Source organism: Varanus komodoensis, unplaced genomic scaffold (assembly GCF_004798865.1).
Source record: "Varanus komodoensis strain SLA01 unplaced genomic scaffold, ASM479886v1 scaffold13_1, whole genome shotgun sequence".
Taxonomy (NCBI): Eukaryota; Metazoa; Chordata; class Lepidosauria; order Squamata; family Varanidae; genus Varanus; species Varanus komodoensis.
In genome coordinates this window covers 6,021,274-6,036,982 of record NW_025335408.1, presented here as the reverse complement: position 1 = coordinate 6,036,982, position 15,709 = coordinate 6,021,274, and the positions used below count along the sequence as shown (strand labels likewise).

General features: G+C 37.8%; 1 protein-coding gene across 1 annotated transcript; it reads right to left on the bottom strand.

The window, feature by feature from the left end:
• Positions 1 to 12,234: 12,234 nt before the first annotated feature.
• On the bottom strand, positions 12,235 to 14,232 carry LOC123019811 (mesotocin receptor-like). The gene is made up of 2 exons (XM_044422870.1): positions 13,317 to 14,232; positions 12,235 to 12,434 (listed from the first exon to the last, which is right to left on the bottom strand). Exons 1-2 carry the CDS (start codon positions 14,230 to 14,232, stop codon positions 12,235 to 12,237), a joined length of 1,116 nt encoding a protein of 371 aa, XP_044278805.1.
• Positions 14,233 to 15,709: the final 1,477 nt, after the last annotated feature.

Genomic DNA, 15,709 nt, shown 5'->3' with positions numbered 1-15,709 from the left:
ATCCTGCCTATACTTCTGTTAGTTCTCAGTCCACATACCGCTGGAGCCTAGCTTGTAGGATTTTAAGCATAACTCTGCTAGCATGTGAAATGAGTACAATGGTGAGGTAGATTGAACATTCTTTGGCATTGCCCTTCTTTGGGATCAGAATGTAAACTGACCTTTTCTAATCCTGTGGCCACTGTTGAGTTTTCCAAATTTGCTGGCATATTGAGTGGAGCACTTTTACTGCATTGTCTTTTAAGATTTTGAATAGCTCAGCTGGAATACTGTCACCTCCACTAGCTTTGTTTTTGCTCAGACTTCCTAAGGCCCATTTGACTTCACATTGCAGGATGTCTGGACTGACATTACTAACTTTAAAAACCTTCTACAATCCTGGTTCCAAGCAGAATGCCAAAGAGCAACTTGTCTTTGATTTCACACAGTTCTTTCTCTTTCAGTTTCAGAGGCTATCAGTATACACAAGACAGCTGCTCTTCCTGAAATGCAAAGGTAGGAGCAATAGAAAGCCCTGCTATCCCAATTAACAAGAACAGGGTACATAAGCATCCTTATCTCAAGAAATTCACAATGCCTGGTAGGTATTGACTCATCACTTAATTCTTAAAGCAATTAAGCCTAACAAGTATCAATGGGTACATTTAATGTCTGTGCTGGACACTGGGAAAAGTTCATACTTAACTCCTGGTTTCAGTGTCTTCAGGCTGATTCCTGCACAGCAGGGTGAGCTAATACATAAAGTGGCAAAATAATTCATAAAGCAGCAAAGCATGTCATTTTCTTTTGTCCACAGACCATCTATTCCTTTAATGCCTCAAGGTTATTTAGGCAAACTCCCCGACCTTGGCAAAAAAATAGATGACTAACAACAAGCAAGCTGGTTCATGAAAAGAAACCAGCATTTCAAAACAACAAAGGCACAGCATTCTGACAAGGGCACCAGGGTGAGAAGGTTATTCTTACTGACAAGGGCCATGAACAAACCTACATTTAACTGCACTGCAGTAGGTAGCCATAATAAAACTGATTATGTAATATCTAGCAGAACCATTTTTGTTTTTGGGGGGTTTTTTTGGTCTTACTTTTCAGAGAAAATAGCTCCCATCATCTTCAACCAGCACAACTGGAAGGCACCAGGATGGAGAAGGTTATTTTAGGTTCTTGTTACACTTGCTAATGTAAATGACCCAGGGCTGATGGGAAATTGTGCCTGAATTAGGAAACTGAAATGCTTATTTATACTTCTCCTGGATAGGTCTTTAGCAAGGGTGAAATTCACATGCACTGGGACGAGAAAAGTTAACACCTGTCTTTGCCCTTTCCACCACAGCAGAGATATTGAGCATCTCAGCCTGTGGACTGAATTCCAGTTTGAAGAAGCCATCCTGGGCTTCACTCCAGTTGAAGGTGGAACCCAAGAAAAAATGTGAAATCAAATACCTGGCACCGAGCCTATATTCTTTTCAGCACCAGCTTAAAACCTTTTTAGTTAATCATTATTTTTAAAATTAGCATTCTTTATTGATTCACAGTAACTTTTGTTTTGTTCTGATTTGTATTGGTGTTTGGTAGTTTCATTGTACTGTTTTATTGATTGTTTTTATGATTACTAGTTTTAATCTTGTAAGCTGTCCTGAGACGTGATAGTGAAGGACGGCATATAAATGTTTTAAATAAATAAATAAACAAATAAGAAGTTTATATGGACCTAATGCCAAAAATACCAGTGTATTTTACCTGTAAGCTCTTAGTACTAGTATCTAAGCTTTATGAGAAGCATTTCAACCTTCAAGAGAAGTAAACATGCCGCAATGGTTAGAACACCGGAATGGGAGTCAGGAGATTTGGGCTCTAGTTGCTACTCAGCTATGGAGCTCATGGATGGCTTTGGGTCAGTCACACTCAGCCTAACCTATGCCATAGGGTTGTTGTTGTGAGGATAAAATGGAGAGGAGGAGAACTTTGTAAGCCTCCTTGAGTTCCTTGCAAAAGGAAGAAAAGTAGGATATAAATATAATGGGGGCAGGAGGGTGGGGACCCACAAAAGCCAGGAAGCCACCAAATGATTAGTGGTCAGGGAGAAGGGTTGATGGCCATCTGGGATCCTGAGGAAATCTGGATTTTGCCCCTGGGCCTGGTGATCTGCACCACAGGTGCTCAGAAATAAAAAGCACCCAGGCAACATCTTATAGCTACCAAATTAGCAACCTTGTAGAAGTGACCCTCCCTTTCCCCTGTTTGAGCTGCCAGATCTGGGGTGATTCACACGGCTGTTTGGGAAATAGTAAAGGAGTGAAAGCAAACTGTTTCTCTAACTGGTCTTCCATCAGCAAGCACCCATTCTTAGAGGAAGTTCTGTGATGGTCCATTCCTTCCACATGGCAAACTAGCTGTGTTTCTCTCAGAGTGGCTTATAGCAAATCAGAGCTACATTTTAGAGTGTCTGCCTTCCATTGCATAGAGCCATCCCTCCACAGAAACCCTGGTGACACCGTATTTGCTTGCTTATTTTTGACACACAATCTGCTTCCCTAAGTGCAGCTTTGTGCTGAGATAACAGTGGCAGATTTTTCAGCCACACAGGCAGTAAAAGACAGTATTTCCACCACTCACATGAGCAAATAAAACGTAAAACTCCACTGTTGGATTAGGATTCTGCTATTAATCATTTTCCACTTTCATATCCTGAAGCATTTTTTGTAGAGAGGCTGTTTGTAGAGATCTAACTCTGTCTCCAGCTGTGTTGTCCAGAGCATGTAGCCAGCATTTCAAGACAATTATTTGTTTTAGCCCAATGAACTCAATCTTTCCCAGAGGCCTCACTATGAATTTAAAAGGATGAGAATTATGTTCATTTTACTCTTCGGGTACTGCTCTTTAAGGCAAAAACCTTTCCAAATCCTGGTGTCCTTGGTCTAAGGAAGCAGGCACATGTGCCCAACTCTGACATCTTTGTAAGTTTGCCCAAAAGCTTCACTGTGTCAAATGAAGGGCTATCCCAACCCAAGCAACATTGGATCATAGAAACAGAGTGAGTCAGAAGGGGCCTCCTGGGCCATCTGGTCTGGTCCCCGGCTCCAGCCAGCTCCGCTCATGACATGCATGTGCATGTCCAGCCTATCCTTGAACAATTTGTTGTTGGTATGGTGCTATTGGTCAACTCAGATTCCTCTCTCAAAGGGCTGGTCATCTCAGCTAAGTCAAAGGGAAAAAGTCACAAAGTCCTGCTGGAAAATGTGGCACCTGGGCTTAGAGCTCTAGATAATGGTGATCAAGGATGACTGTTGGGAATGTTTCCAGGTGAGATTTTTTACTATGAACTGACCTGCCCAACTCACAGAATTTTATAGAGTAGGAGTGAGTCTAGACTAAGCTAACCCTCCTGTGTTTCCCCAGTCTTCTTCCATCTTTTTTTTTCTTTCCACAAAAAAATCCATTAAGTGCACCATGTCTTTTTCTTAGTAGATTTAGGAAATGCTTGTCTGGGAGCACTCTCTGCATTTGCTTCTTATCAAGACCCTGCTTACTCCTCACAGGTTCTCTTTGCATGCATTTATTTAACTAATATATTATTTTTAATAATTATTAAATATTTACCAGAACTATAATACCACCACTTACAAACCAATCACAGCATGTCATAAACATAAAGACTGTATGTACAGGATCATTCCACAAATATGAAATTATTTCCCTCACTTCACAGGGGGACATACTTTGCTGATAAACTGGCTTTCCCAACCACCTCACACTTTTTTATTACAAAATTCCTCTCATAGACTCAGATTTACAAATCATAAATATTCATCTATACAGGTTCCAGATGAAGGTTATCCTTTATAACCATTATAAATGAAAATGAAGATAGGTCTAAAACAATGAGTGAGAAGTGAGGTATAGGAGAAAGAAGGCTGACAGGAGAAAGATTAGGTATCCACAAGTCATACATGCTGTTTTTGCTCTGCAAATATACTTCTTGTTCCACTCGATCCTATACACACTTACTAGGCTGTAAGCACTATTGAAAACAAGAGGGCTAACTTCTGAATATCAATTTGTAGAATTACACTGTTAAAAGAGAAGTTATGGACAACTTACTTTGTTAACCTCACCTATCGACTTTCTAAGAAATTAGGGCTTTTGGGACCAGCCAAACTCTTATAATAGCCATTTTATGAATGGGCAAGCCACACGTGTCCCCATGGCACCCCCTCTGAAAGTTAGAAATGTGCCTACTGACTCCTCAAGGTTTGGGAACACCTGTCTTAGTAGCACTACTGGATTGAGCCAGGCGGCTATATGGATAAGCCCGAGTGGAACCCCAGACCCAAGCCAAACAGAGTCGGAGATGAGACTATGAGCCAAAGGAACTTTATGCTAGTACACTATAGAATAAACAGAGACTACGGGGTGTGCATCCAAAGCAGAGTTTCCAAGGTGGTAGAGGAAAACATACATTATATACTTTACTCACTGACATGAATTTCGAACACAGGTTTGATACAGTCATACAGCATTGATCACCCCCTTTTGTTACTTCCTTCAAAGAAACCTTTATTTTCCAATAAACTGATTTTAAAAAAGATTCTGGACTGTGCTGAAATGGACAAACTGACTTTGTCTATGAAGGAGAAAGAGGATACATACTTCTGTCAAACTTGGAACTCTTTATTATTGACTAGAGAAATGGAACTATGCATAGATTTGAATATGTTTACGGATTGCTATAAAAAAATAATAATAGGGGGCTGACCCAGTAGGTCTGATGTTTCTGACGATTGCTGTTTTTTAGTTTCTTTTTTTTAGTTTGTAGAAAATAATAATAAAATTTACTTTAAAAAACAAAAACCTTTATTTTCCCAAGGACTTCGTTCCCACATATCTGCTGGTTGTCTTTTGACCATTCACACTATTTCTCAAGTTTTCACACCTACTGTAAATAATAGTGCATATTGGTACTTTGAGATTCAAAACAGTTTCAGGCACCAGCCATTATCTCTCCTTTCAGATGTGTCACGGGAGTTCACACGGGGTTCATTGCTCCTATATTCCCCCCTCCATATTGCAGGAACTGCTATGCTTGTACTATGAGGTCTTCCTTAGGATAACTACTTTTGAGGTCTTTCGGTAACAGTAGCTCAGGTTGCTCAAGTACCCTGAAACACACAAATCTGTATTTACACACAGCTGATAGATGTAAAATTGGAAAGCCAGTATCACATGGTAACTAAACAGTGTTGGGATTGGCAGTCATTTAGCATCAACTGAGGTTCAAATCCCTGCTCACTAGATGGCTGATGAAAACACATTTCTTTTAGTTGAACTTTCTTCACATTGTTCTGTCATCTTCAGAGGAAAGGTGGATAAAATGTCAGTTGCTCACAGTTCTGGTTTCACCAGGAATCAATATTCCAAAACTGTAATTTTGCTAGATGGTTAATTTGTAGGATGCATTGCGTGAAGAAGCATTTGGTAACAGAGAAGAATGGTAACAGCGATGGGGGAAGAGACATATATGTGATTTCCATTCTTCAAAGAGTCCATCTGTAATTTCGAGAGATGCTGCCAAACCTTGAAATTAGGAGGTTTGCTGGTAGAATCTATTATTTTGCAATATCCATGTATGAACTGAGCTTTTGTTATTCAGACTGAAATGCCAGCACATTCTTCATGACTAAAGCATCTAAATGTGCCCATTTCTGTGTATGTCAAGTTTCACTAATTCGAAAAGCCATTGCTCTGGAACTGAACACAATAATGACATGGCTTGGCTTCAAAGATCCCAGCATATGGGAGGCACTTACACTCATATAGACAATTTCTGACAATTTCTTCTTCCATCTACAACCTCCTGACAGCTGGTTCCCAGTTTAAGATATGCTCCAAATAAGGATACAGTCAGAGGGACAGCGAACTGCAGGTGGGGAAAAACTGGCAGCTCTTTTGCGCAAGAGGAAGTGACTTTGGCTCACACGGCATGGCCTTTGGATCCAAGCCAATCTGTTCTGTTTCTTTGACTGACTTGGCAAAAGGCCTCTTTCATAAATAAAACTGTTTTGGCTTACAGAAGAGAAGGCACGGGAGACAGGAGAACACTTTGCAAACTTTAATCACAGCTGGAATCAATAGATGGTGTTTTTTCTTGCACAAATAAATAAGGATGACTGGAAGTTTTATAAGACATGGAACATTACACAGTGATTGTCATCTGAATGAACCGAACCTTGTTTAACTGGCTTGAAATAAAATGGGTGTTATTGGAGATTTATGTGTATGTATGATACACGTTTATGATAAGCTGGCTTCCAGATGAGTGAATCCTTGTACTAATAAATCATTGATCTTCCAATATAAGGTACAAAAGGAGCTGCAATTGACTTTATGCACTTTCAGGAGTATGGCTCCTTTTCTGTTTATTCATTCCACTATGTTCTGCCAGGCCTATACTACTGGATGACACACAGTTGCTATGCGTAAGAAAGGGCAAAGTTCAGTTCACCTGAGTGACCATTAAAAAAATCAAGTGATGCTTTAACAAAAAAATAAATGATTTATTTAGCAGAAAGCACTTATTAATTTAAATGTGATTGTCCATTACCCTCATGAAATGTCAAAAAACTGTCTTTAATGTTTGTTTTTGATCTGAAGTAGAACTAGAAGTGTTAAGTTGGCAGTGGGGACATGGGGAGGAAAAGGACATTGCTAAAATGGTGGTGATCTAAAAGTTTTCTCTTCTTTTAATTGGTATTTATGATGGACGGCTGGAGGTCCACCTACTGGTGAGTCCAGAGCCAATCACAACACTTGGAATACTGGCTGGGGACAGGCAGTTGTGAGGGGCAGTTTAACAGTCATTCTGGGTTTGGGAGTGGAAGGAGAACATCCTGAGAAGGACCCAGAATTGGTCACAGAGGCTGCTGGAGTTTCGTCAGCCTGGAGTATAGAAATTGTAACTCTATAAGCTAAGATAACAACTGAGTCTATTGTATGTTTTTATCTGTAAAAATGAACTCATTTTGTATTATGGTTAACCCTTAGTACGAGAATGAGTGACAAAGGAAGGGAACACATAAACATGGATACCTGTCGACATGGTACGGCACTATAGCACTCTTTCATGAAATTGTGTTTTGCTAGCTTTTAATTTTTAACAATATAACATTATATCTGGAAAAGCATTTTAATACTAATTCAAGGCCTGATTTAAAATATTAATTGGACACAGTGTGCTAAGTTGTTCACCTGCATGATACATCATTGCCCATGTCAGTATACATCTTTTTAAAAATGGGCAAAGTAGCACTGAACATGTATTGAAATCGCACTAACTTTCTGACCTTCTCAAAAATGTGGGACTTTTTGTTGCAAGAAAAAGTATAAAAGAAGCATTGCAAAAACTCAGGAAGATTACAAAGGGATTAAAATGTTGTAAGACTCCCCATAAACATGTTTATGAGAATTGGCAATTCTGTGCTAAATGTTTAATATGAAGCAACTCTAGACTAATTTCAGTATTTCTAATAGTATGAGTACAACCATGTATTCTGCATGTAAACATTTTATTGTTTATATGCTTTGTTGACTACAGATTTTATTATGTTAGCCAATAATAATACATTCTGTTAACCAATACCATACCTCATGCAGAAAACCAGATGTAACTTTTAATTTGGATCCCAAAGAAAAATTCATGATCTGTGCATTTTACACTATTTGCTGTAGCCAGAAGAGGATACTGGAGCCATTAAGGTGTGATCCTATACATGTCTAGACAAAATAGGCCATTTTTTTGTCTAAACATGCATAGGTCAAGATGGCACTTTCAAACTCCAAGGTTCTTTTTTTTAATACCATGTACACCAAATTTCAAACGTATACTGCAACCCTATAAACATATGCATATATTTATAGTCTGGTATATATTAATAGCCAAAACCTGTTTGAAACAGGGTGTTCACATTGCATTAGGTCCAGATCTGCCAAAGTTTGAACAGACCCATTGAAATGAATGACAAGATAATTGTGATTAATTGATGTTCTACTGTGTACATTCATTTTTCTCCATGCAAGATGAAGTCTGAATCCTACACATAGTTTTTCTATTGAAACTCTACCAATAATACTGGAAATGCATATTAAGCCACAAGTCATCATTAACAATATAACATAAGGGTAAAATATGATGTTAAGAGTTTGTACAGCTGAAAGCACATTACCTTCCACTATTACCCTGCCTTGTACACCTGCTTTTCAAAAACGAAAGCAGATAGATTTAACATGTGTAATATATATACATACATATTCTCATTGAAACACTGTCACTTCCTAAGTTTAACAAATATAAAAACAAAACCACACTGAAATAACAAAAGTCTTTCTTACAAAAGGTGAAATTACAAGAGTCCTGAACCCCCACTGGAAAAGAGGGGGCACTGTTTTAAAATGAATGTTTCCACAAACACTAGTATTGTTATCGTGGCTTGGAAAGTAGTAGAAAAAGGAATTTACTGGATACAATGCCCTCATAATATGAATGTTTACCTTTCAAGGATTGTCTTGGATTTAATTTTTTCTTGCTGTCCTGTTTGTTTTTTCCCTTTTCATTTGAAGGAAGGGAATTGCTGGACATCCAGAAAGATGAAGAAAGACATAATATGGCATGGCAGCATCCTTGGCATTCCTCCATTGGCTATAGGAAGAGCAGTTCAATAATGGTGAATAGATTTGTGTCCAGAGGGTGGATAAAGAAAAGCTTATGCAAAATAGACAAGGGTGTTGTCAGGGGCTGGAGCTTCCCTATTCATTTCAAACAACAGACAATCTCTTTGCAAAAGAGCTCTTTATTTCCAAGTTAACTTTATAGCCAAGTTTGTGGCTAACAAACTATAACCACAAGAAAAGAAGTCTCTGCACAAACATAGTGATTCATTGAATCCAAACTAGATGCTATTTCTGAAAACCCCTTTTTCCAGTAGCCTTGGGATCCATCACCCTGGGTATGCCCCTCTCAAAAATGGCTAGCCTCCTAGAACTACGCAGGCCCTCCAATTGGGTAGCCCTTCTAGCCTGCAACCTTGTCATGGAGGCAGGGACCAGGCAGGGCTTGTCTTCCTCCTCTCCCTTGTCCCCTGGCTTTGCTTCCAAACCCTGTCTGTTATTTCACTGACAGCTTATCTGCACATTTTGTTTAATGTGTTATCAGGTAGCTATACTTTCCTTTTAAAAATTAATTTCCACTTTAGGAGTGGAGAGATCATTACTTGGAACACAGTATATTTTGTGAGGAGGATTATCTTTATCAGAACCCCTGACCCTGTCCCTGGTATGGCAGGAAAGCTTAGGGGAGGGCTTTCTAGTTTTTGTCATTTAATTTTAATCTAGTCATACAGGAAGCAATTGCACTGGTAAGGGAAGAGATAAATCTCCTCTTATCACATGTTGAATTTCTGGTAGGCCACATCTACCCCACTACCAGCTCTGATATTCAGTAAAAACAAAATAGGTACATCAGAGAGATCAGCCATTTTCTGCTTTAAGAGCACCCTAATTACAGACAGGACAGCAGTGGCACCAAGTTATGGTCATTTGGACCAAGATGATAAAGTATGGGTCCCTCAGGAAAAAAGAAATTTTTCCAAGCAAGAATAAGTAAAAACCCGAATAAATGCTTATTTTCTCCATGAAAAAGGTAGCCACTGAAGCGTTCTTAAAGTGTGTGTGTGTGTGTGTGTGTGTGTGTATATATATATAGTACTTTTGTGGAGATGGTACTGGTATTTAATATGTTAAAGCTTTAACAACACATGGCATTAAAACTAAATATATGATACATTAAATTTTGTAAAGATTAGAATATTATCTTTAATATAGTTGTGTATATTTAGTAAAGGTCACATTTCAAACACTAAAAGTTCATAACCCTAATTTGGTGTTGGCATAATATAGCTGGTCAGCATCCAACACTCAAAAGAAGCATCCCTCATTATATGTCCATAAGAGGAAAAGATTCATATAAGCCGAAGCCATCACCAGTTCAGGGGCCATATTTTGGCAGATGAGCATATGCTCTGTATACAGAAGCCCCCATGTTTTATCCCTAGCAACTTCAGGTAGGACTATCAGAAGCAGTCCAAAGGATTGGATTATACTGTCCTTTCTGTGAACAGAAATGATGCTTTCTTACCCTCTTGTCTCTCTGCAGTTCTTTTAATCCATGAAAACCTGTTATTACAACTCTTCACAATGTAGTTCAGCTATGTAGATTTTTTAAAGTGTGTATATGCTTCAAATGTTATAGGGTTTAATAGATATAAAACATAAATCTATAATATATCTATTAGAGCTAAAATGCAATATACATTTTCCTGAGAATACCCACTTAATTCAATGAGCTGACTTCTGAATAGACAGTGTAATTTTTACAGTGAAAAGAAATAATGGGTGATAATATATGAGGTACCCACCTCATTCTGGTCCCCCAAATAAGGTTTTTATCAACACCACACAAGGCAGAGGATTAATAACATGGATATAATTGCATACCTGGAGAGAGTTGCAGTTGCTGCACAATATATGCAAGAGAAATTGCCAACACAGCTTAGACAGATCATGAGATCAGCATGGACCATGCCAACCAGTACATATAGAATCTCAGATGGAAATGCTCAATGACTAGTATGGTCAAAGCTTGCTCCACAATTGTTGAGCCTTATGCGAGCTGGTAGAAATTAGCTCTAAGGAATGGTGCTAAGTAGTATTTATTAATATTTAAGATGTTTCTATCACATTTCTCTTTTAAAATATTATTCATTCATTCATTCATTCATTCAACTTCTGTCCCACCGGACAACTGAGCTTTCAAAATCATTCCTAAACAGGAACCATGTGATAAGTTTATCATTCTAGATTTATCTCACTACTACAGCATTAAAATCAGAGCATCTTACATATTGGCTCACATCATGGAAAATGTCTTGGATTTAACTAATAGAAGCAAAGGTGTTGCTCAGTGCTAAAGGTGTTATTCAGAAAAGGTTAATAATATTTGCTACATATACAAAGTAAATTGTAAAGTCCGATTTCCCTTGATGTAAACTGAAACAAGGAAAACAAGAGTTCCTTTTGCCCCCTTTCCTTGTTCTGTTACACCCTTGTACTCAAATGTTTTGTTTTCCCTCTTTCACTGGCATGCACACAAGGATCATACATGACAAGGTGTGCTAACTAGAATGTTTGTTGCCATGAATTTATTTCTTCAAATTTTCTTAGAAATGACTCCGAGTACTGCATTGGAATTCTTGCATTTGTTAAACTACATTCTGAAATGGTGTCTGTCTTTCCAACATAATTATCTGCAAAATGTGGTTTCAGATCTATCCAGCAATGATGTTGCACATCTGAACACTCTAAAGCAGAGATGGGAAGGTGGTAGATCTCTACAGACTATTAAGTCACCAGATGACTTACAGTAAACCAGCAGACGTTCCTGGCTCCCAGTTAACAGCAGCAAAAGTTTCCTCACCTTCACACCCCCCTCATTAATCTGTTAGAATCTCTGATGTATAGTATTCAGATGCAGATTAGAGCATTTATATATTGTACAGATATTATACAGTATCATGAATACTGTAGGTGATCATTTCCTGTAGGCACCATTTTACCTGGCTCCCCACCCCTTCCTGCTATTATCTTGCACCTGGATCAGGTTGGTAGACGTTCTTAGGCTGCCTGCACTTGCCGTTCTAGAGAAAAAATCTACAGGAGGAATTGTCTCTTACTGTCTTCCTATGGGCTTTAATTGAAGTGCAGGAAGCCCAGGAGACTGCAGGCTGTCAGAAAGACAGTTGTATAATGACAGATGGAACACTCATACACTCCTTGGCCACCTCATAAGTAAGGTTGGTACAAAAACTCTGAACTCAAATATGAGATAGTTATCTAAAATTTTTGTCTCCCTTGAACTTCTGTTCCAAAGCAGTTTCTTTTCTGTCAAATTAAATGAGAATAGTTAGAAAACTGTGGAAGAAATGTTTGGAATAGCCCTAGCTTGTCTCTTACATTTTGCTGGGATATTTTTTAAATCCACATATTTGCTTCAAAATTAAAGAAAATATGGATATACTGAAAACAACATGCACTTATTTCCCACTTCATGCACTTATCCAATTAGAAAAACTGTTCAAAGAAGTTTGCATGGTATGAATAAACATAAGCAATAAAGCTAGTTACTAGTTACACAGCTGTGATATTGTCTTCAGCTTCTTTATCTCCCATGTTAACACTGTCGGTCATTGTAGACTCTTCATGAGCTGCAGTGTTGTCCAATTTGTTTTTTGAACAATGCGGAATTTGACCACAAAAGTACATATAAATCCATGGATTTACACAACTATTAAGATTCCCTAGGAGCATAAGAATAGCTATTACTGGACCTGAAAGGAAAAGAATTTACAAGTCATTCATAGATGTATAAATACATTAAAAATACTTTCCTGATTCTATGAATCTTAAATTATTAACTGTGGGCTGGATGTTTTGCTAGTAATGGAGGGTTTTCCAAATGTCTTTAACATTTTCTCATATTTTCAAAATTCATTTAAAATATTCTAGAATCAGATCAATGTAGCTTTTCATATGCATTATACATCGTATTTTAAAATTAACTGGGACTGTCTTAAATTGTTAGTGCATTAAGACATAAGTGCTTCCATCTACTCCTGTTGTTCATAACATATAATACTTATCAGCTGTAAGATACAGCAGTTATCTAGATGTACTTCAAGGCTGGTTAATGACATGTTTTCAACAAAATACCTATTAGGTTAAAGAAAACAATACTTAAAAAAAAATAAACATAGAAATACTGTTATATTGATATAAAGTCCAGATCAAGTAGAGTGGCTCCTGTGAATTTTAAGAATGTATTCCATACATGCATTGTTTTTAAGTTTTAAACTTAATGATAGTGATCTTTTGGACTTGCATTTCCTGATTTCCTGTGTTGCTTATTAAAAACAAAATACTGTTTTTCTCTTAAGGAACACTTCTTTTGAACTCAAGTTTAAATGTTTCCCCATATAATATCATGCCCATATTATGCTCACACATACAGGAACAGTTGCAAACATATTACTTGACAAAGATAAAACAGAGTTATACAAAACAAAACACTATAGCTTGTATCACTATACATGTATTTTATTTTACTTTAAATGTATTAATGATTTCTGATATAATGTAAATTCATCCAACTGCAGAGGAGTAGCAATGTGATTACTGGGTTTGAAATAATTCAGAAAAAGGTGTTGACTTACCTTCAGTCCTAGCATCACTTGGATGCCATGCAGTCCACAACTGTGCAATGAAGAAAGGTGACCAGCAAAGTACATAAGCAACAACTATCACAACTGTCATCTTTATTGTTTTGATCACAGCCTTTGACATACATTTTGTATTGCTTATTTGAGATGGCAGCATTTGCTTTTGATTTGTTACTTCAAAATCATTGTAGCTTTTCAAATGCATATGCATGTAGATTGCTCTGCAAATCCAGACATGGCATATGATGAGGATAACTGCAGGAAGGAAGAAAATAGCTACAGAAATCCAAGTCACATAAACCTTTGTACCCCAGGGTTTGATAAAGTCAGCTTGGCAGTCAAATACACCTGGAGATATTTCATTCTTCTGAAATATAAATACTTGAGGAACGCTAAAGACTATAGAGATAAACCAGCTGGTGCAGACAGAAGCATTCCAAAGAGCGCCTTTCCTTTGAAAAGATGCCATGGGGGAGCATACGGCTTGGAATCTGTCCATTGCCATAACAACTATCATATAAGTGGAAGCAAACATGCTCAGTAACTGGAGATAACTGATGGCTCTGCACAAGATGTCTGGACCCATGAAAACATCTGTAATTTTCCAAAAGAGTTGAGGAAGCACTTGAAAGAATGCAACCATCTGGTCTGCAATGCCCAGGTGAAGCAGAAACACATATATCCTAGACAGCTTCATTCTCCTCCTCCATAACACCAGTATGAGAATAAAGTTACCTACAGATGCCGCCATAAATATTATTCCCAGGACAGCAATTTCTACTTGAGCTAATTGTTCATCTCTTGGTTGTCTTTCAGGAAAATTGGATGCATTAGTTGAGTTGAAAAAACTCTGAAAGAAAGGAATTGCAGGCTCATAGGCACCATCTTGAAAAAATGAGAAATTCTCCATAGCAGGCAGGAGTTATTTTCTGAGCGTGCTGGCTGCTGCAGAAGACAAGCTTGTAACAGACTGACAGTTAATCAAGTTCTGATATGTCTTGAAACAAATGGATTCATGCATCAGTGAACTTGAACCCTGTCTTAGCCTCCAAGTGGTGGTCATGGGAGGAACCCTCTATTCTCAACAAGTAGAGCTTTATGTAACTTGAGAGGCTGTAGCTGCTTTAGCCAAGAGGAAATTTGGGGGTGGGGGGAATAATACAGTTCAATGTATACACTTAAAGAAACTTGTTGGCTTAAAGGAATGCCCCTCCCACATTTCCATCAAAATCCAAAAATAATAGCAACAACATCCATGCTAATATATTTACTCATGGGATTGTTGCCAAGTATTTATACGTGACAACTGTGTTCTTAAAAATTTATGGCTGCCTGATGAGAAATGTTTCTACATACGTACGTGGAAAAGCTGCACCCTTGGGAATGACTTTTTCAGCATTCTTGGACCCCTGGACAATGAACATGGACTAAATTAAGGGTAGGCAAAGAGGCAACCATCGTTTCTTATCAACAGAGCTTTCCCAAAACTAAATGCATTTAAAATCAATCTTATCTCTATCCCAGTCATTCTCATTCCCAAAATACAAGTCATACTTTGGATACCTCTGTTAACACAAAGCAAATGCATGTGAAATAGATTGTATATCCTAAAGTTACGCATCTGTTCGTTATTATTTTCACACAGGAAAAGCAAAAATACAGCATTGTCCTGTCTTTTTTTTACTTAGTAGGTCTACATTAGTGAAACTGTTACTTGCTTCTGGAAGGGCACTTTAGCCACTCACATTTTCAAGATGAGCTCATCAAATATTTGAGCCATTCACATTTTCAAGATGAGCTCATCAAATATTTGAGTCATTCACATTTTCTAGATGAGCTCATAAAATATTTGAGTTTACATGTTAAGACTGTAATGTGTGAATACAAGAACAACATGCTGGCAAGTGTATATTTAATATACTTAGTCATTAGGCCTGTGTGAATTTATTTTCAGTGAAAGAGTAGTCAGGAGCAACCACTTGGCTGTTTTATAAAGCAGTCCATAACATGGCTGAAATCCTAAACATGCAGATTGATTATCAGATATCTTATCTGTAAGATTTTGGTGTATATTTCTTAGCTCCTTTTGTCTCACTGCCATGAGCGTCACACAGAATGACAGAATATACAGGGTTCCTTCTTTCTTATTTTCATCAACGTAAGTTATGCGGTGCATAGAAGCCTGACACCAATGCCTCAGATATTATTCCCATATTTATTAGAAGAGACTATAATACTTACTTATCTGCAGGTGTTGCTTTATCCAGTTGATCAGTGTGTATAACAAAAGAAGTAACCAAATTCTCATAAATAATCACACCCCCCCCCACCAGCTTAAAGCAGCATAGCAGTAACTTGGTGACAGAAAATGATTACTCCAGCTTCCA